Source organism: Nyctibius grandis, chromosome 5 (genome assembly GCF_013368605.1).
Source record: "Nyctibius grandis isolate bNycGra1 chromosome 5, bNycGra1.pri, whole genome shotgun sequence".
In the NCBI taxonomy this organism is placed as follows: Eukaryota; Metazoa; Chordata; class Aves; order Nyctibiiformes; family Nyctibiidae; genus Nyctibius; species Nyctibius grandis.
This window is the reverse complement of record NC_090662.1, coordinates 73,151,954-73,174,151: the sequence shown is the minus strand read 5'-3', so window position 1 is coordinate 73,174,151 and position 22,198 is coordinate 73,151,954. Positions and strand designations below refer to the sequence as shown.

General features: G+C 40.8%; 1 protein-coding gene across 1 annotated transcript in view; it reads right to left on the bottom strand.

The window, feature by feature from the left end:
* Positions 1-22,198, bottom strand: part of CACNA1C (calcium voltage-gated channel subunit alpha1 C) — a 447,783-nt gene that overhangs the window by 102,802 nt on the left and 322,783 nt on the right. Inside the window, 4 exon segments of the mRNA XM_068400796.1 lie at positions 2,012-2,237; positions 3,045-3,205; positions 5,543-5,569; positions 14,774-14,864. Coding sequence (XP_068256897.1) covers positions 2,012-2,237; positions 3,045-3,205; positions 5,543-5,569; positions 14,774-14,864 — 505 coding nt within the window.

Genomic DNA, 22,198 nt, shown 5'->3' with positions numbered 1-22,198 from the left:
TAAGACATGAGTGGGCCTAAAATACTTCTTTAGAGGCTTGTGCTAGGGCCTTCCACATGAGGGTGAACTTCACCCACTGAGGGGAAAAATCATGAAGAAAATTATGAATAATTAAAAAACATAGATAAATCTGAGACTACTGCAACCTACTTGCCAATATTTTAAGAACAGGAAAGAAGGCAAAATCCAATTAATACATTATTCATTACAAGCTATTCGTCAGCTCTGTGCTTTACACGTAGACCCCTGTACAAATGCAGGAGATGCATTCCAGGTAACATTTGCTTCCATGCAAAATTGTATTTTAGTTCTGCTGGAGAAAGAACGTAAATATAGCTAGTCCTACTGCTGGTTGGTTTCAACATTACATCTCTGCCAGAAGCCTTAGGAATATTTGAGTACTCCAATAGCTCAAGCTTCCTAAAGTATTGATGATATTCTTTCAGCATTTGCCTATTAGAGAATTCTCTTAGCTAGATTATATATTTTGTGTAGGAGTGGAGAAATGTCTTGAAAAAACAATGACCTCTCCAGGATGCTATGTTGAAGCTTATGCTTTTATAGGTATTGGTATGTTGTCCTGAGTGTATCTGATTACCCAATGCCTGAAACAGCTACTGGTTTCCTCAGAAACCAGGCCTGGGACCCAGTGATGATAGCTTTCAGACCCAAAGATCCAGGAAAAACAGTCACCAGACCAGAGATCCCCGCTATTTCTGAAAGGACAAAGATGCCTTTCTTGCTGGAAACTCTTTTCCCCTCTTCTATGATCACACATCTAAACAGACCACAATTTTTTTTCTTTTTAGTAGTTCTAGGCTTGCTTTGGCCTCTCTCTCTGAGACTGTAAACTGATTTTCTGTCTCTGCCATCTGACCCTGAAAACCATCCACCCTGCCAGAGAGCTAAGGCTGAGAAGATTTAAGGGTAAAACTTGTACAGTGCACAAGTCCAAGTCTGTTGTTTTTTCTGCCTCACAGCTCTGCCATCTTGATTGTCTTCCAGTTTTGGTCTTGTTTTTCTCATGCACTGTGTTTTTTATCTCCAATTTGTCAGAAATTTCCTTTGGGGGATTTTATAGCAATTGTAGGGACATTTTCATAGCTGAGCTTGCAGAAAACGCACTCTTTCACCACTTCCGTCAAGCTTTTTATAAGGTGCTGACTGGTGCCCACATAGCAAAAGGCAGGCCCTGTGCTGCTTCAGGTGAGCACTTGGATAGATTTGTTCCAAGAGCTCCCATCTGGGTAAGTTGGGAGCTGATCTCTCCTACAACCTCCCCTCAAGCTGAAAAACTCCTGCCAAACCAAGCTGGTGTTTTGGAAATACCTGACTGCAGGAAGCAGTGACTGTTTAATAGACGCCACTGTGCCTTTATGCAGAGGGAGAGGAGAAAGAAGGAAATGGAAAAAGAGGGGAGACTGGAGTCCGGAAAAGTCTGCTTTCTTTGTAAAGCTGCTGCTTCATGCTGGACTCCTCTGAAGGAGAGGGGCTGGCAACATCCTTTGCCTATAGCTGCTGGTGTTAACACTATCTCCCAGTCAGGCCACTGTTGAGTCTACTGGAGCTGGCATGGGCTCCTCAGTCAGATGTTGTTTTGGCTCAAAGCAGTCTTTCAGGCTCCTCTCTGTCACCATAAAGCAACAGAAAAGGTCACAAGGCTATCTGCAGTTTTGTTTTCACTTTGTCTTTTGCAGGGAACCGTAGAAGCCCAAGCTCAGTTCACATTATCCTTCCAGATTTCAGTTTAACAATCTGCATGGTATCAAGAGTCTCCAGCCACCTATGCCAGTCTCCTCACTAGTCCTTACCACTCACATCAGGGATATCGAGTCTATACAGCCCTCCCCATCCTGCCCCAGACTTCAGAAGATGAGGACTGTCAACCTAGCACTCTTACTACCCAAGTAGTGGTAGAAAAAGTGAAAAACAGGGATGTGAGTGACTTGTACCTACATATGCTGTGCATTGAGCAGTAGCCTCCTTCATTCCCAAAGAAGCACAAAAGTACCTTGTGATTTTAAATATTCTTAGGAGTCGAACACATCTCAACACCGAAATGCCCAGTGGTGACATGATCTTTGTCTCAACCAGAATCGTTTCCAGGATTCCTCCACACACAATGAAACAGTCAAAGCGGTTGAAGAGGGACACAAAATAGGCCTGGAGACCAAGGCTGTACATCTTCAGCAGCATCTCTGCCGTGAAAAGAGCTAGCAGCACCTTATTGGCAGTGTCTCATGAAAAACAAACAGAAACAGATTAATGAAACTTAGTCAAAAGATCATCACAGCCAACCATTGGCCCTTGCCTATAAGAAACCCCTTCTGGGATCAGTCTGAAAAGTTAACTTCATATAAGCTTGGGTCAAAGAATGGACTTCAGAAGCGGGGGCATCTCATTCACAGAAATGTTTTACAAAGATGCTTACAGAGATTCTTATGTATTGCATATACAGCTGCAATGTATTACACAACCACACAACCTCCATGGCAGGGACATGCCTTCTTGTGCACAACCTCCTATCACACTTGTCATCTGCAGATGAGAGTGGGAACAGAAGAGCTGCTGTGCTACCTACTGTTGCTTAATTAAGCCTTTCAGCTGCTCTCACCTCCAGTGAGGATTCAACTGTTCTGCAGACAGAAGAACTTTACAAATCACTCTTCCTTCCTCACGTCCCTGGTAACTAGATTTTATCATAAATGCTTTTTCAGAGAAAACCGTGGAGAACCTGTGGCTCCCAGCAGCTATCCATAAATTGGAAGTCCAGTTGCTGCAAATACATATTTAGCATAAGCTCCTGATTTCACATACACCCAGTGGAACACTGCTTTGGCTGGAAACGAGGAACTTGCGTTTTCCCTGAAACTTCTCCCATCGTAGGCAGATATTTTGTTGTATTACTTAAAATCCTCCACAGACAGGACTATTTGCAGCTGTATATGCTCCTTTTACATTGTGTGGCCTAATGCATCAGCTTCTCCCTCAACCCCCTTTCTTGACACTGACCATAACAAACAGAACCATCAGCCTCTCCTCACCTTGGACCTCCGTGAGCCAGTCTGGCTGGTTGTAGTGTTCAGAGGCAATGGTAAGGGTGTTGAGAAACACAAGGAAGATCACCAACCAGTAGAAAACATTGGACTTGACGGCGGCACGGCACTTTCTTCTGCAGAATCGATTCCATCGGCGCCAGTAGCGACTTGAAAAATTGGAAAAGGAAAAGTTCTTTTCAGATAGAGACCCTTAGGCTATTGCAAATCTCTGTCAAGAGGGACTCTAGTCTTGATTTATTGTTCAAGAGTGGTAGAGAATAACTTTAAAGTTCACCCCAAGAAATGTTCTCTCATTCTCATCTGATTCGACAGTTGTGATCATCCTTTCTTTAGCTATAGTAATGAAGTTAGTCCTAAGCCAATTTGCAACATTTAGGGGTGCATAAACCTCTTAAAGCAATGTCTTAATCTGATTAAGACATCCATCACAGCTACCCTGAGAGTTTTTTTAGCCCAGTTCCCACAAAAATAATTATTCTTCTTGTATTTAATGCTTGTGGCCTGCAATAGGACCTTGCCCAGCCTCAGGATAGTCAATGAAAAGATATCCACTATATACCATGGACCTTTGGATTAAGTTGTTGGAGAGGTGGGGTCAAATAAAATCCATTGAATGTTTCCAACATTCAGCAATGTTCAGGAGTAAGCCCAATATGAGGGCTAACTCTGAACAGAAAAACAAAACTTAGGGGACTTCAGCATTGCACCTTCATGCTTGGAACTAAGGATACCATTTGCTAATCAACAGACCTTTTAAAGTTTGCCTTCCGTGAACACATCCCCTTGTGTCACTGATTTCTGAGGGTAATTACTAACCACAGAAGATATTTAAAGCTAATTACACACCTCCTACTCTTCAGAATTTAACTTGCATAGCAACCAGTTTCCAGGCAACACTTACCACTGTATAATAAATCTAATAGTTTTTTATATAGAAATTACATACATATATGTGTGTGCGTCTCTAGAGACACACACATACACAACATTACAGGAAGAGAGAACTTTTCTTGGCTAGTCTTCTCTTGTGTATTATTTCCTGTGATAAACTACATCCATGCTTGAGGTCAAGGTTCAGCATCTATATAAACTAAAGCCAGGCAACGTGAACATTGTACACTGGCCGAGAATTTTGCAACAACACTTTAACAGGCAATCATATACAGGCTGTTTTAGCTATGCAATTTATAAAGGCACCCAGTCTAGCTAGCACAAACATTTAATAAGGGTCGTGTATTTTGCAGTGGATTTGGGACAAGAAATGATCTTCCCAATTTTCAAAATGGACACAACACTTAGGCATTTGTATTGTCAATACGTCATTAGCAATCCCCCACACTTTTGTGTGTACTTGTGCACAAATGGGCACACACGTGACCATGTGATGATACAAGTGGTTTTTTATGCTTACACCTACATACAAATAAATCTACAGATTGTAGGAATGTTATCATGTATGCAACTCTGCACAGGGATGCATATAGGCAGTATGTACGCATATGTGCATTCCTGAATTTACATTACTGTTCATTATTTAGGTACGATGAAGGACAGAGTTGCTCACTTGTTCCAGTTATTCTGAAAATTAATTTAGTTTTTTATAAAATTGATTTTGTATTCAGAGCTATGGAGGCAGCTGGACTCCTATTGAAGAGGTAGAAATGGACTGGGACCTCAACAATCAAGTTCCATGGATTCAGTCAGCCCTTCCAATGGAAACCTACAGATGACCACGTAGGGACTGCTTCACATTTTCAAAAGCTTTAAGTCAACAGAAAAACAAATACCACCAGAAAAACTCCACATGTCCCATGGTGAAAGGGAGCATTCCACAAATAAGATGCAACCCTCATCAGCTGAAAGATTTACAATCAAGCAAAGCAGAGGAGTGCAACAATGCGTAGGAAAGAGAACCTTGAGCCAACAGGGTTGATGTTGATTGATATAGTATAATTATGGGATTGAACTTTTTTTTCTTCTGCTTTTATATTTTATAGCTTGAGATATGTAGGTAGCAATCAGACAGGTCCTTCTGAGTGAAATACTCTCAGTAGTCCCTGTGCCTTATAGAATCACAGAAACATAGAATTGTTTTGGTTGGAAAAGACCTTTAAGATCATCAAGTCCAACTGTTAACCCAGCACTGCCAAGTCCACCGCTAAACCATGTCCCTAAGCACCACATCTACACGCCTTTTAAATACCTCCAGGGATGGTGACTCCACCACTTCCCTGGGCAGCCTGTTCCAATGCTCGACAACCCTTTCAGTGAAGAAATTTTTCCTAATGTCCAATCCAAACCTCCCCTAGTGCAACTTGAGGCCGTTTCCTCAGTATGAAGCTGAGAAGAAGGATTGATTTTTGGTAGATGACTGACTAAAATCTGACAAGTTGGGCAGTATCTCCTAGAATCACCACTGTGTCCCATAGATGGAGTAGTAAACTACTTCAGGAAGTAGAAAAGCAAAAGTCAGTTTTACTTACCTAAACTTTGATTTTGAGATCCGATGCCTGAAAGATAAGAATTGCCATTAAAGTCTCTGAGGCTGTCCCATACCTCCCAGACTTTTATGAAAATAACAACACAAAGAAACAAAGTTAGGCTCAATTAATTTTTTAATGGATACTGTTTTCCTTTTGAAGCCCCTGTAAGTCAATGTAGGCACTGGGCATGGCTAGAATTCCCTGATATACAAAATTTGGTTTTTGGCAGGAGCCATGAAGCAGGAGTCATGTCATGATGGGATTCTACCACCTACAGACATCAGTGAACTAGCTTTTCTCTTGGGTAAAAGGCTGGCCTAATGCTAGGGATACTCCACATCTGCTACCAAATTTACTTTTCAAGTATGCCTCTCTTTTCTTTTAGTCACTAAGTTTTTTTTCTTATATTAAAATATGTATGACTTTATACAGAAAGCCTTGTTGCTTTCACACATCACCTGTCACTTCAGGATATATAAGTACATTATGAAACCATGGGGAAAATAATGCTTTCTTTTCCCAGCTATTGATGGAAGAAGTGTGCATGGTGGATATTTTCAAACTTAGATACTAACACTTATTTGGTCTTTGTTATGTAGGTAAATTGGTTTGAATTCAAAACAGTCTGAACAATAACAGATTCTGTTGCTATCAATGAAATTTTGGGAATTAAGCATTCCTGAAAATTTGGCTGTTTTCCCACTATATATGTGTTTAAATACCTAATTCCACGCACTTGGATTTATTCACCTAAATAATCTCATTAGCCTTATATGAGAATTCACAGGCAAAGCTACAGATAGACCCCAATTCTCTAACCACTACCTTACTCTGCTTGACACGTCCTAAAAGCCTTTGAACTCGTTGGCTGTCTTTTGGTATATACATAATGGTTCACAGAGAAAAATAAAGGTATGTGAATGCGATGGCATGAGTCAGAGGTGATTTAGGAAGCTGCAAAATCCACTACCATCAACAGAAGAAATGAGAATCTGGGGAGTGACTATGAACAAGATATTTCTGCTGGGTTGAAGCATTTCTTAGGGTTCCCTCTGATGGGAAAGTGATTCATTGTCGACAACAGTCAGCAAAGGTCTTACTGTACTGGCTTAAAAATGGATTCACTGTTAGTAGACATGGGACAAAGTAATTCTCAAAGCGTCTAACACTACTTTCTGTAGCAGTCTTAAAAATCGTCCTGTCCCTGTTTGAGGACATCAGTCACTGACAAGTAATCAGTGATGGGTCAGTTTCCTTATGTGGAAGAGATTTTAGTGATAGGAACATTTCACCAGCAGATGGTCCAAGACAAAAAAAAAAGCCTTTGCACTGAATACATCATTCCTGCTGTGTCACCGGCAGCTTGTCTAGGCCACATGCTAGGCAGCAGTGTGGGTACAGACACACAAGAACTCTTGATAAAGAAGAAATAATGCACTGGCTGAACAGAATGCTAAATTATGCTGCAGAGACAAAGCAAGCTTTAACAGGGATGATGAGTGAAGCACCTACAAAGCACATCCTTAATGTTAACGCTATCCCAACTTCTTGCTGAAAATTCTTGCTTGATAAGCCCTACCTACAAACTGTAATGGATCAGATTTACAGTCAACAGGAAAGAAGGCTCAGACAAAGACAGGGGAAAGAAAAAGAAGAAAAAAACACAATGAAAGAGAAAGCTGAGCACTGAGAAGGAGATGGTGAGGACATTCATAGGAAAAGGTTGGGGCCGGGGGGAAGAGAGCAAGAGAGATGTCATGGGGAACCCTCCTGGTGGAAGGTGAAGGACAGGAAGTGTGAAGTCCTCTGGTGACCTCTCTGGCTAATGGTTTCCCAGTAAGGGAGCTGTGTGGCATTTAAGGAATCTTTTATTTATTTAAGCAAAAGAGATGTGGCAGGTGTAGTACTCATCATGCATGTGATAATTATATCTTTGGAGCATTATGAGCAGCAGCCAAGTGCATTCAGTGCTCCCACAGGTTAGCTACAGCCTTCCCCCGCCCCCCCCCATTGCCTTACTGCTATGGCAGAAGGCTTTATCACATGTGGGTGTGCTGTATATATAGAACAGGACAAGGAAGGAGGAAGAGATTTATATTTAGAGACAGAATCCAAGAGTGAAACAGAATTTTGGAAACACGAACTGTATAATAACTGATTCTGAAAAAAACATTATGCCCAAATCTGAAACACATTTTTCAAATGACCCCTATGATCAAGAATCTTTTGTCTTTCAGAAACAGGGTTAAACAAGTCATATTAAAAAAAAACTTTTATGGCATCACTAGGGCCTGTCATATATTTTGGATTTGGGGCTTTGCCGTGGCCTCTTTATGACACTCCAAACTGGCACTTGCCAGGGGTTAAGTGTGGACCAGATTCTCTGCTAAGATTTTAAACATGGATCTCTTGCATCCCTGGTATCTTGGGAGCTTTATGTCATTGGAAGAAAGAGAGCGTCCCCATTTGTGTCCAGCTCTGGAATGTCTTGAGAAACTGCTTTTTAAAATCATGGTATAGGAACCTATACAAAAAAAATTTCAGATCACTACTGAGTGTTTGCATCATAGGAACCATGTAAACTCAGATTATCTTTTAGAAAGACAAACACAAAAATCAGACCTCTACTGTTTGACTAGCTATCTTTTAAATTCTCTAAAATTCTTCTAACCTTACATAGTCATGTACCACATACAGATAAGACAGTGAAATTTAAAGTTTTTATCAACATAAACTCAGGATAATCAGCACAGTTCAAATGTAGCAAGATATCCCACAATCTGAAAGATACAGTCTTCATTTCTCTGTCATGGTGGACACCAGAGAAGAGAAACTATGCACTTGTGAAGGATGTGACACTCTTGTATAACAGGGATTGAGGACTTTGTACAATTGTACACACAACAAACAATTCTGGAAAAGTCTTGTAGGTCTCCAAGCATGACACAAAGGCTATGTTACAGTTGTTTTCTGAGTGTAGAAATTACTAAATATGATGATGAAATTATCTGGCATGCTGGTCACAACTACTTTTATACTATACGATCCCGCCTATAGGCAACTATCTTCATAAGGACTTACAAAAGCCCTTGGATACTACTAAAAGCTCTCAGAAAAGCACTAACACAGAAATTTACTTACTATGCCTCCAGGTTATACACAACTTTGGGGAACATCCAAAGAGCTGCACTGTGCGAATCTTACAGATTTCAGAACTGTGAGAGCACAGTCCTGGTGATATCCATTCTGTTTTGGTGCAATACAGTGCATTCATGCAGTTACTGGTCAAGCAGCACAACATTTTTCCTCTCTCTATTCCTGTTGATGACATTCCATTACTTCTAGTCAGGATGCTGGCATCCCTGAAGAGAAGATGTCCACCCTAGGGTCCTTTTTCCACATATTACCAGGACAAGAGCATATAGTGACATGACGTTTTCAGGAATGTATGCTGCATACCTGATAATCTCTCAGCCTAATAAAGTGTTAGGGCTACATTCTATCCTCAGCTATGCCTCTGTGATTCACACTGAAGCAATGGGTCTCCATCCTTCTACCTGCTATCCTCTATACAATGCAGTTAACACTGGGGAGTGTACAGGGAAATGCAATGACCATTTCTCGTTTCTGACCATTAATTAAAGGCTTCCAGCAAAATAGAACAGATGACTGGCCCTGGAGAACTTGTGTTCTGATGTGGACTGAGATCCTCCTGCTGAAGCAATCACTGAATTTCAGCAGCGTCCAGCCTCTTCTCTGTTTTTTTTTTTTTTTTAATTCTTGCCCTTCTTGCACAAGCAGTGGAGAGTATGCTGACCTGACGGGAGCGATGCTGGTTGTAGGAGAGAGGTGGTTGTTGGCCAGCAGCAGTAAGAATCTATAGGACACCCTTAAGAAAACTGGATCTTTCTAGCTTAAAATTGAGCTGGTTTGCTATTCAACAGGCTTTCTTACAGGCTGGGAAAACAGGCCAGCACTTCAGCATTTAGTGAATAATCTTGCTCTCCCTGTGGCAAGTCACAGGCAAGTCCCGAGACAGAATCTGAAATAGGAAGATAATTCCTCCTCCACAAGGGCATGCTATTGTCCTTTAGACACATATCTAGAGCTGACTGTGAATATCAAAAACACCTTGCTCATAATAAAACAGAGAGCAGTAGCTGAGGCTGACACGTAAGGGTCGATCCTGTGTGTTTTCCTGCTGAAGTCAGCGGTGGTTTCAGAGCTTTTGTCAAACTTTTCTTACCACTGCTCCTGATGTGATGAGGACTTTGGTCCTCACAGAAGGAGGCTATCTTCTCATTAGGTGAAAACTAGCAGCAACTATAGCAAACCTGCAAGCAAACTGACTCTTCTGCCTTTACCACTGGCTCCTATGCTGATTATTGCAAGAACTGCATAGGAATTATGTTTCCAGTCAGAAAAGCACCAAGGGAAAATCACTGATGGTTCAGCTGCCATGAAAAGCTTCCATTGTTCATAATATTTTCAGGACTTACTGTTTTCAGTTCGAAAGCTGGTGTAGGTTGTTCAATTTGTTTTATCCTGTTTTATTGTTTTAACCCTCTTTGGTGGAAAAGCAATTGAACTGTCCCCCAAATGTATGGAAATCCCGGCCAATGTGAAAATGCCAAGTGGCTTATTGTTTCAGGGAAAGCAGATAATTGTAAGCTTTCTTTCCCTTTGAGCTCAAGTGCTTCACTTTTCTACTGAGGCTCTATGAAAAATGGGTTTCCACAAAGGTCTTTTTTTAGCTAACACATATGTATAAAAGCAAGCTCTATTCTGGCACTCCAGATCTGTATGGTTGTATTAGAAAATTAGCATTCTGGTTGTATTGGAAGATTATATATGCTGACATCCCACACAGAACAGATTACTACTGATTATGAGCAACAGCCTGTCCTCAGGAATCAAAGTCCTGCACAGCAGTAACCATAGAGGCTCAGGGAAATTACTCGCTATTGGGAAATCCTGGGTATAAGGCTATCCTGTAAACAGAAACCCATTGCTCCTAGTTCTGGGTTTATCCCAGTGATGCTTGCTGCAGAGGAAACATGTTTCTTTGTACCCAGAGGCAACAGGTTATTAAAGCTGTGACACATCAGAAGTAAGATAAGTTCCACTTCCAAATGTTGTCCTTGAGGATAAAAGCTTTGTGTTTCTACTGAAGGGTAGATGTCAGTGCAGTACAAGGCAAAATCATGACAGGGATGATAGACTGTGGAAGTTGTGAAACACTTTTCAATGTCCTGTGCAACCCTACAAAACCTTTTCAAATTCAGATGCCTGATAAAGCTAAGACCCATGTTAGGAAGGGAACTACTCCCTGCCACAGCTCTCCTCATGGCAACAGAATTACACCAGGAATGAATATGAATGTGGTGGGGTTTCTTGTTTTAGTTCGAAGAAACTGGATTTACACAGTAAGTAAAGAGAGATTAGATGTTAGATTCTTCCTGAAACTCCTTCTGCTGGTTTGAAAACTGGCATTGCTCCAGAGAGCACAGCTGATGAAGGCAGTTTCTATAGTATGGATACTATAGAATTAAAAGCTTCTTTGAGACAGTTCATCAGTAGAGATAGCTTGTGTTTGAGAGGTACTCTGCTGATCTCACATAGCATATGTCTCTGTGGAGCTGAGAAAGGCTGCCAGGGAAGATCTCCTTTTCCAAAACGCACACTTGAGCCTGACTTCTCAAGCAGATCTTTCTGTCATTTACAGACCCAGCCTTTCAAAGCTCTACAGCTTTTTATAAGAACAGAAAGAACAGCTAATAATTCTAAGTTATCTTCAATGAAAATGCTTTTTCTTTCAGTCTCCTGGGTACTTTTTTCCTTTTATCATGAGTGCATTCTGATGGCAAGCTCAGCCTGTATCCAAGGTGGTGGTGCTGGGGTGGTTAAATGCCCCAGCAGCCTGATGCCACTAAATAAATATATTACCTTTGACTTGAAATCTCCCTGTTGCTTCAGCTATGTCTGGTTGCAGCTTGCCCAGTGCAGTCTCTGCCCTCTGGGAAAAAATGTGTTTATAGCAAGGCAATGGGCACTCATGGCCACTATGTGATTTTAGCAGGCTGGTAAAAATGAAGACTCATCTGCAACAGATGAAATTCAACAATCAAACAAAAAACTTGTCTAGCCATTTCAACTTTAAAAACAAAATCCAGAGGGCAGATGACTGCACAAAAGTCTGGGCCTAATCTTCAACTAGAGTAAATCAGGATGGCATGATTATAATTATAAATGCTTACTCAAAGTCACCAGTACTAGATGAGGAACTTATTTGAAAAGCTCAGCTGACTTCCCACATGAATTATCTCTATGCTTGAACACTGGGTCAAATTCTGATTCTCTTAGGTTCCAATAAAAGAAAATACTCATTCAAATAAATTCTTGCTTACATATTATATGTTCCAGCCAGAATATTGGCCTATGGGGCATATAAATGAGAGTTCAGTGAGAAGAAGAGGATTTAATACTTCTTGAAACCAGGATATCTGTTTTCTCTCTCTGCCTGAGTGTGTGATGCAGTAACAAAACAAACCAGAAAGGATTCCAAGCCTCAGAATCAAAGGCAGATAAGAATTTACCTATAACTAAGGAATTTGCAGCTTCACAAGTTTGAAACAAACATTTTACTAAAGCAGGAAGCATTGGCAAAATCGGTATCTCACTCCAGAATTTCAAATACAATGATACGGCCATTCATTTTCCTGGATGAAGGAGCCTATCCATCTCTTAGAGATGAAAAGCAACCTGAGTGAGGCCTTGAAAACCTTAACTGTCCTTGGGTAAGGGGTAAAAAAACCCTTCTCAATAACAGACTTCAATTCCTCTACTACACATCACCCATTTTCAAATGAAGTGGAAAGTGGCAAGGAAACCATTTATCTCCCTGAATCTTACATGTCCTGCTCTGGTGAAACTTAGGGCCCTGTTTTAACATTTACAAATGGGAAGAATAAATGAAGCTCTGTTTTCCTGTCATTTTCCTATGTCTTCTTCCCTAAAATATGTTGGACATAGCCATCCCCTCTCCTAATGCCAGGAGCATAGTGAACGCGGTGCCAGACCACATTACTGCCATTTTCCTGCGGGCACGTTGGGCTATTTTAAGTAAACTCCATTCTAAGTCATGATTACGTTTAGAGTTCGGTTTAACTTCAGCTCTCCTGGCCACATTCCAGCTAAGATAATTATGTTCTGCTTGCCAAAATTCCCCATGCAGTTTCTGTGAAAAACAAGCTATCCCTCATATATCTTATGCACTTGTACCCTTTGTTTTTAAACACCTGTCACATTTTACCCTGAAGGTGGCTGAACTCTAACACTGTGAAAACAATCCCTGCATTTACAGTTCATAAAGTGCTTTAGGATCCTTTGGGATTAAGGACATGAAATGAATGTAAGCTGTAATATTAAAAATATATGCAACTTTATAGTAACGGTTGCCATTTTTGTTAGCAGTGTGCAGCACCAGGGGACCCATGGTGTTGGGAACCATAACTGCAGAATAGAGATGGTTCTCCAAATTGGATCCAGCTGGAAGAAGTGGTAACATATCCAGCTGCTGCTTCCTGTAATGTGACAAGAGCACAAGCAACTTGGTGGGGTGCTAAAGGAAGGGCTACAACTGCCTCAGCACCATGAATAGATCTAGCCTGGTTTCTTCAGAAAAGAGTTCATAATCTAAACTAAAAGACTCAGCAGGTAGGCAACAGCAGGCAGGCGAAGGAAAGCTATCACAAATAATTTCTCCTCGGGTTTGTAAGTTGCTGGCTGACAATGGGAAAGCAGATTGAATTTACAGTGTATTCCACATATCACATCTTGTAATGCAGATAAGATCTCCTCCTCTTCAGTTTGTAGAGGAGAGGGCCAAGGGTGTGTGTGGGAGATACAATCAAGGTTTATGAAGTCATAAAAGTGATAGATAAGCTGAATGTGGAACTGTTGATCTCCAAATCTCACAGTATTAGAAGGAGAGGATGTTGACTGAAAGTAGTAGTAGATCAGCTCAAAACAGATATGAGAAAGTACTTGTCTACACAGCAGGTAGTGAACTTCTGAAACTTGTTGCCACAGGATATTGCGAGGGCAGAGAGCCTTAGCAGGTTCAGATAAATCCATGGAGTACAGGTCCATAAATGGCCACTAAAGGTAAAAAGCAGAAGTGTGCCTTCTCTAATCAAATAATCATCTCTAATCAAATAAGCATGAATTTGGGAGCAGGAAAAGGGGACTGGAAAGTAGGAAATGGCCAGGCTTGCACACTTGCCCTCCTGTCACTGTCAGGACCTGAACACTGGGCCAGCTGGACCACAGGTCTGACAAAACAGAGCATTTCTTATGTACTTATGATGAACATTTGACCAACACTGAAGGGCTCAAGGCAGGACCAAGTACAGGACAGAGCCTCAAAATGCTCCGGCATGGTACAAGCTATAGGACTGATATGCTTAGCCCATTTTTCAAGGAAGGTTGGAGGGACTAATATATTCCCCCACAGCATAATGTCCATTTTTGTTCAAGTCAAGCAAAAGGGAAGAAAGGACTCCTCCTGCCTATTCTTGCTCTCTGTGATGCTAAAAAAATACCATATAATATGGTATTCCATAAGTGCTATCTCACACATACTTGAGCACCTCCATTAACTACAATGGTGCAATTTAAAGGAGGCATTACTCCCTCCGAACTGATGTATTTCTTTGTCACTACAGTATTGTCTTCAGCGTTTGAAGGGTGTAATTCAGGCTGCAGGATGGGAGTTATCGTCCATGTATTTCTATTACAAGACACTGTAATGTGAACAAGAATCATTAGAGAAATTAAAATAGACCAGTCATTTCCACTCTTTGGTCTACATATACTGGATTTGATTATCTATCACCAAAGAGGAATTTTAAAATAAGAACACTGCTATCCATCAGTTCTTTTAGCTATTATGCAAAACCAGATCTGCTTATCCTGGGCATTCTGTGCTTTATTTACATCTATGTAAACCCAGAGGCTTTCCACTAATGTCCAGTGCAATTAAGATAAGAACCAGGATCTTCTGCATCCTCTCCTTTCACCCACTATGGGGTTTTCTTCCCCTTAAAAAGCCTGACATTTGCCCTGGCTTTAACCCAGCAAGCTCAATCCAACCCCTACATACATATATCTGTGTATCTACATACTTATATCTGTGTATCTACATATATATATCTGTGTATATGTACTCACGCTAGCCTAGCACCGCAGTTTTCGCCTTCAATATCTGCTCCAGGGACGTTGTCTGTGTTCACGGACTCGGTCTCACTGGTGGGCATGCTCACTGTAAGAGTAAAAGGGAAGAAAAAGAGAGGGTTGGCCATTAGAACCTGGCACATCTATTAATGAATCACATGACTGAAGGAACTGGCTTAATGAAAAGACCCTCAGCTGCAGCTCCTGAGGATTTGCTAAGCAAGTCTAGTGCCTCCCTGCACAGGCCAGGTTGGGCAAGTAGACTTCAGGAACATACACAGGTTACTCAAATGCTAAAGAAAAGGGAAGAAGCAGCTGCTCTCTTTCTTTCAGAGTCAGTTCCTGGAAATTTATGAATGAGAACCATTGAAAATTAGAGAACCTGGCAAAGCCAACAAGAAGCTCTGTTTGATTCAATGGAACACTTTTAAAAAATGCTCCTTTACTTGCATCAGCCCAGCCACCTCACTGGCCTCCCCAATCTTTTGTGTGATGATTACAATACAAATAAAAAGTATCAGATGGACATGTATTCAGACAAATGGCTTCCGTTAGCCTGACAGCAAGTACCACGTAAATAATACTGATGGCTCATCTGTCACCTACTAACCATTAATGTGTTTCAGTCTTACACTTATAAACTGGCCCTATAGGGAACAGAGGGGAATTCAGACTTTCTGACTCATTCAGATACTGCCAACAAAGGAGCTAATGAATATGGACTGTGGTGGACATTTTATATTGACACTCACCAACTAAGAACTGGACAGACTCTGCTAGGCTTTTACAGAAGTATCATGGAACAAACACCAAATGAAAGAAATCTTAGGTGTGAACTTATCTCATCTGGATTCAAGGACCTGTCACATTTTCTATCTGTTATCAAATCTCAATATTTTATTTGCTTCTACAGATCATAAAAAAACCCCCACAATTTCCATTCCACTAGTTGCTCCCAGCTCCTGTATGAGCTCTAATAACTCTTTAATATATAACAATTCAACATAAGTTAGGACAATGGGTGGGACCCAATATGTGTCCTCTTCCCTCTTCCTCCCTTTTCAAATACACAAAACAAGTGAAAGAAATTGTACTTAAAACTGAATGATGGAGGAGTTAAACAGATGTCTCAGATGCCTGGTAGAACTTCAGAATATGACCTGTATTAGCAGCTGGATATATATCTCAGATGAGACTTGTGAGCATGCACTATTAGCTGTGGAAGAGGCTTCTAATAGCCTGTAAGAATACGTCACTCAGTACTAAGAACATATATATTTGTGGGTCCTTGGTGCAAAAGGAGGCAATGTAGAATAAATAGGTTCCACATTTCAATTGGGCAGATGTTTAACAGGCCATGGGACCAGGTCTTCTTTCAGAGGCTAGAAAGATATCAGAAGGTTCTTCCAAAGAGGTCCTGGGTTCCTGCTTTGAAAGCATTATAGTAGAAGTGTCCCTCAAAATGAACTATCTTACCTTCATCCCATCCCAAGCCTACAATATATGTCTTACGAAGTCTAAAGTTCTTGTACTGTGTTCTTAGGACCATATGAAATAATAGACTCTCTAAGCACTCTTGACATAACTATGAAATGTTGTACTCTAATGGTGACTGTTCCTTTATGAAGACTAGATGTTTTAATAATATTGTCTATTTGAAAGAAATTAAGGAATCAACTGAATTCATATTTTGACGTACATGAAACAATCAAGTAAGCTGTAAGAAAAAACAACATTCATAATTAAAATTTTTGGTCCATACTAAGCCCTTCAGGAAAAAAACAAAACGTTGATATTTTGCAAGTCATCTGTGAAGATGAGGTAAAGCACTTTCAAGACATATTTGAGCTTATTTGCAAATGGAAAACAATTTTGAAGACATTAGCAAGAGACTGATTTGCAGAGCAGCTTATTGTCTTGAGTGCATGAAGAGGACACTGCACCAGCAATAAAAAAAGCAAGGCATGCACATGCAGAAGTATACAAAGCTATATTATATGTCAGTCTGTATAGAGATATATCGACACATACACACACAGATATATGCAATGTGGACACAGAGTGCAGTGGAACATTACCATGGGTTTCTGTGGAGTGACTAAACCAAGCAAACTTTCCTTTCTTCTTATCAGGCAAGCCAGCTGGAGTGCTTCCTTTCACAGACAAGATGGTCAGTGTCAAGTACCAGGAACAAGACATCAATAGAGAACATGCAGCCAGTGACAGGCAAAAGAAAAAAACAAGGAACTCAGCTTACACATGACATCCACTTCTGTCTGAAAACTTCATCATGTGAATTAAAAGTACAAAATGAAAAACAAAGGTATACGGAAGTATGAAATATCATAACAGATCATCAGAGGATAACACTTCCTTGCTTTCTGCTCTTTTTAATATTTGGCTTCTGAGAACATGAAATTGCTGAATTTAAGTTTATGGGTCAAATCCTTTTTCCAGTGATGTCAATGGCAAAACTCTTCTTGTTTGACTGTCTGACCTATTGAAATTGATGAGACTAAGGCAATCGCAATGTGTCCGCAGGTTATCCCCTGACCCTTAGGGTCAGAATTGGGACTAGGCTATTTTTGAATAAGGTTCCTTGGCTTTCTTCCTAAACTGCTCCATTATCTAGAAACTCTTCCAAAACTGTCACAGCTGCTAGGGGAAGTCGTTGTGGTAATCACATTTCTCTGTCTTTCCCCATCTCTAGAAACTAACAACTTTCATCAAGAACTCAGATGCACACTGCCTTACCCAAACTATGATACCCCTAGACTATGTCTCATGATTGCCATTTGCGTCTACATTTGGCATTTGCCCTCTGATGTCCTCAGCCCACGCAGATCAGAGGTGCATGCACAGAGACGTCTTAGAGCATACTTGGCACTTTGCTAATCTTACTCCTGCAGAAAGCCAAATTTAAGTAAAGTGAGGTATGCAGGTGCAGTAGCACACAGGCTGAAGATACTCCTGTGATTCAGGCTAGCTTGCTGGCAGTAGCTCACAGGCATTTATTATGCTGCACTGATGGAAAATGTTAAGGACAATAAAAAGTATTAAGATGGTATCAAGTATTAGAGGAATGATGGCCCAGAAGTTAAAGGTCAGGACAGACAGGAGATTAGGACTATATTCCTCAATGTGGTATGCTCTCAGTGGGACAATCACTTACTTTGCCTGGCACCTCACATCACCTTCAATATCAGGAGACAATCATGTGTGCAGATGCTGAGAGGTTCATTCAGGCCAGTTAATAAATCCTGAATATAGAAGATGCTGCAGAAGAGTTGTGTATAAACTGGGGCTGAATATGAGAGGAAGTAGACAAAATACTGCCCAAATGGCTTTTTTATCTGACTCAGTTCTCAGAAACACAGACCTTGTGCCCCCACCCCAGCTCCAGTCTAGAAACAAGGCAGGCATTTTTTGCAGTCCGGGTAATTAATGACTGGAACCATGTACCAAGATTGCTGCTGGTAAATGTTTTAACCAGGAAGAGATGTTTTTTTCTAAATGGTGGGCTCTAGTCCAGACCAGAGTTATGTTTAGGACCATGGTATACAGACTATGTCGTCTCAATGGCCACTTCCTCCATGTAATTTGGGAGCTGAGACAAAGGCAAGAAAGAGGAAAAGGCAGATTCCTCCCACCTGGGCACAACGCAACTTAGCAGTGGAAATCCTGGTGCCTTGCATCCTGTGCCATGTGTGTTCAGTGACTTACACACTCTTACTGGAGTGGTTCCCTGTCAACTTCAAAAAAATCCACTGCTTGTAACCAAATCAGAGATCCCCAGGGGGCTTGGTTCTGCTAGATGTAGAGGGATCCCACCTACCTACTTCCTGGCCTTCAAGCAGACCATTAAATCTTCCACCTACCACATACTTTTCATTGAAAGCACTTCAGTGTCCAAACTGCAGCGCAGGCAAGGCAGTGATCGATTTCTGTGCATACTATTCAAATACCCACCTAATTAGGTCAAGCAACTAAATACCGATGTACATAGGTGACTTCTTGACAGTAGAGAACAACTGTGTCCCCATACCTATCCATCCTAAGTGACAGCAGGTTGTTAAAGGGGTGAGACGGCATTTCCATCAGGCAGTTTGCCTTTGCCTGACTACAACAGGCCCAGCAGTCTAGCTAACAGGGCAATGGGTACGTAGACTGGGCAGCAAACCAGTACAGTGAACCACTAACAACAACACAGGGACAGGTCCCATAGAAGATATTACATATTTCACAGAATTATAGAATGGTTTGGGTTGGAAGGGATCTTTAAAGATTATCTAGTCCACTCCCTCCCTGCTTTGGGCAGGGACATCTTTCATTAGATCAGGTTGTTCAAAACCTCGTCCAACCTGACCTTGAACACTTCCAATGATGATGCATCCACAACTACTCTAAGCAACCTGTTCCAGTGTACCTGTTCTTGGGGCAAATCATGGTGGTTTTGCTTACACAGGAATTAATTTTTTTGGATTTATCATCACACCCATAATTCACTCCAATTTCAACAGAGTGCAAACCATAAGGACGAGTAGGTTTTATAGTCTCTCTACAGTTGCTTCTGAAGCCTTTGCATTTACATCTTACCAGAGCGTGGCTCATCCCTGAATGTAAACTTTTTCTCCTGGACTAGCTAACTCCAATTTCACATTACTTATGTAGCATTCCTGCAGCAGCTAAAGCAACAAAAGCTACGTAGCAGCTTCCTTAAAAATAAATCTGAAAAATGCTTCATGTTATGTTAACTCTATTTCTGAGACCTAACAGACAATAATAAGGACAAAGAGTCTGCAATCTGTGACTGGCTAGACAGACATATGTGCAAGACCCTTTGAGAGCCTCTGTTCCATGTCACCGGCATCAAGCACTGATACCAGCTCTACTCTTGCACTAACATGTTCTCCAACGAAATGCCCCATGGACATGCAATAAATTATTAGATGGCAGGTTGCCAAAAGACAGCCAACCACTGAAACAGAAATCTGGCACAAGCAAATACCCTTCTGTGTAGCCCTGAGAGAATTTTTCCTTTACACACTTGGAGAATATTTTGCTCCCAGTTCAGAAATATCATTACCACTGTTGCATCTTGCATTTGTGACATGCTTGTCATCTCGGCAGCGGAAGTAATTCTAATATTCAGATTTATCTCCATGGATTATATAATGTTGCCACACTGGTTGCTGAATCTCACTTTAGTATTGTGACAATTTAAGATCCAGACAAGATCATGCCTGGGCAAAGGGCATCCAGTTCCACAAACATAGACAAAGCATAAACTTTTCACAGATTTTAATGGCACACGTTACTACGTGACTTCGCAGACCTGGGCATTAGTTTTAGAACTGGGTATGTCAGAGGCTATTCACATTGCCTGACGTCATATCTTTGATTTAGCTGTTTGAGTTAGGTTACAGAAGCAGATAGATTCCTATCACAAGTTTTATGAATGCCATACTGATGTCTCCCTCAACTGTATGGACAGGCTGGGCATTTACCTTATGCTCTTGGATTACGTACCTGAAGCAGTGTGACTATCCAACAGGATGTTCATTCATATTGAAAAATACCCGTAGTGGGTTTTCAGATTAAGAAAAGCAACAATACATTTGATTGTGTTTTCTAATGTGCTCACTTAGACTCCAATTTTTCCAACACTCCCGTTTCTACTGGTATTGAAGTACTTTGCAAAATATGGGTCTAAATCACTTCTTTTGCCCACACTGGCATTTGAGGTCAAAAGGACCTGATATCGCTCCATCACCATTTCACCTTATTGTGTCACCTTGGCCATACGACCAAGCCTTTCTACATATCTGTTCAACATCTTTGAAAGGGCAATTATAATTCTGCACTCACCTTGCAAATCTCTCTGAGACCTGCAGATGAAACACATTACAATAAGTGCTAAGTACTATAGCTATTACTGATGCTAATGTCTCCCAAGTGGGACTCTGCAGAACTATAAAGCAAATCAAAAGAGTAAAGAAGTCCCGTAAATTCTCCAGCTGGGATTTAAGATTTCTTTTTCCAACAAGCACAACAAGAATAAATTGCAATATCCAGGCTGCTTCCTTTAACAGAATGTGCATCAAGTGAAAGACTTCATCTCCAGAAAAAACCTGCTTCCCGTGGTGCCTCTCATGCCCATCATTTTATGAAAGAGTCTATGGACAGCTGTCAGAATATCAATCGACTCACATTTTTTCAGTGGAGAGCTCTTATTTTAATTAATACATGAATATTGCCTAGCTTTCCTCTTCTCATTGCCTGTTTTGAAAATGCTGCACTCATTCATCTTATTCATTAATTTAAATAAGATACAGCTTTCATTCTGCTACATGCATACAGTGTCTTGGGAACAATCAGTATGTTTTTAAATGCAAGCAGCATGCAGAAAGTAAACTGTGCAGTGGTAAATTATTAGTTTTCTCTAGACCTCCTGGTTTTGTCAGGAAAATATAGTAGATATGTCTGGGAACTCTTTTGCGTTTTCTGTTTTGAAAAGGAGTTCTGCAATAGAAAAGCCTCTACAGGAGAAGAGGAAAGGGAACTTGAACTATATGCAGGATCTTGGTGGTTACATACCTCCCAAAGTTAGATAGAACACATTAATGAATCTAGCACAGCAAAAAAAAATCCAGAAAAATTGTGAAAATGCTTGGAAAATGCTTACCAAGGACTCAGAGGCCAATGCTCACATGGACAGTATTATACACACAACATTACATTAAATACATGTAATATATACATCTTGTATAGCCTAATTTTGCGTTACGTACAAATGACTGCAATTGCAAGGAGAAAGAGCTTGATTCACACTTTCACTCAAGGTCAGCCACAGAATCTACGATAGTAATAAAGAGCCATAAAGTGACTGCCAGTTGTATCCACTTCAGTCAAACAGAAAAAGGCTTTCTGTACAAAGATCTTTACACCAGTGAACCAGCAGCAAAAGTGCTGCAGCTAGCACGTAGTAACAAGACCTGTCATTACAGTAAAACCAGGCTGGGCATGGGACTGCATCAGAGAAAACTGATGCAGTGTAGCACTGTTTTACTGAATGGAGCAGTAGAAAGTAGGAACATCGCCAATACTGAGATAGAGTATCAGATCATCAAATGTTTAATTCATAGATAGATTATATATTTTACAATATAAATTGCAACGTATATCTTTTATATAAAAAGACTTGCTTTTACATGTCCTCCCCTTTCAGAGTGTCACCATATGCACATACACATTCTATGATGCTGAGGGGATATAGCCATGGGCTAAGTGAATTTATACCATACACAAAGAGGAATAGGAGAGAGAGTGTGATATGTATCAATTGTGCAGGCATGTGATTAACAGATCTGTCATTACCACATACAGATTACTGCACACCTATGAATGCATGACCTTGCTACT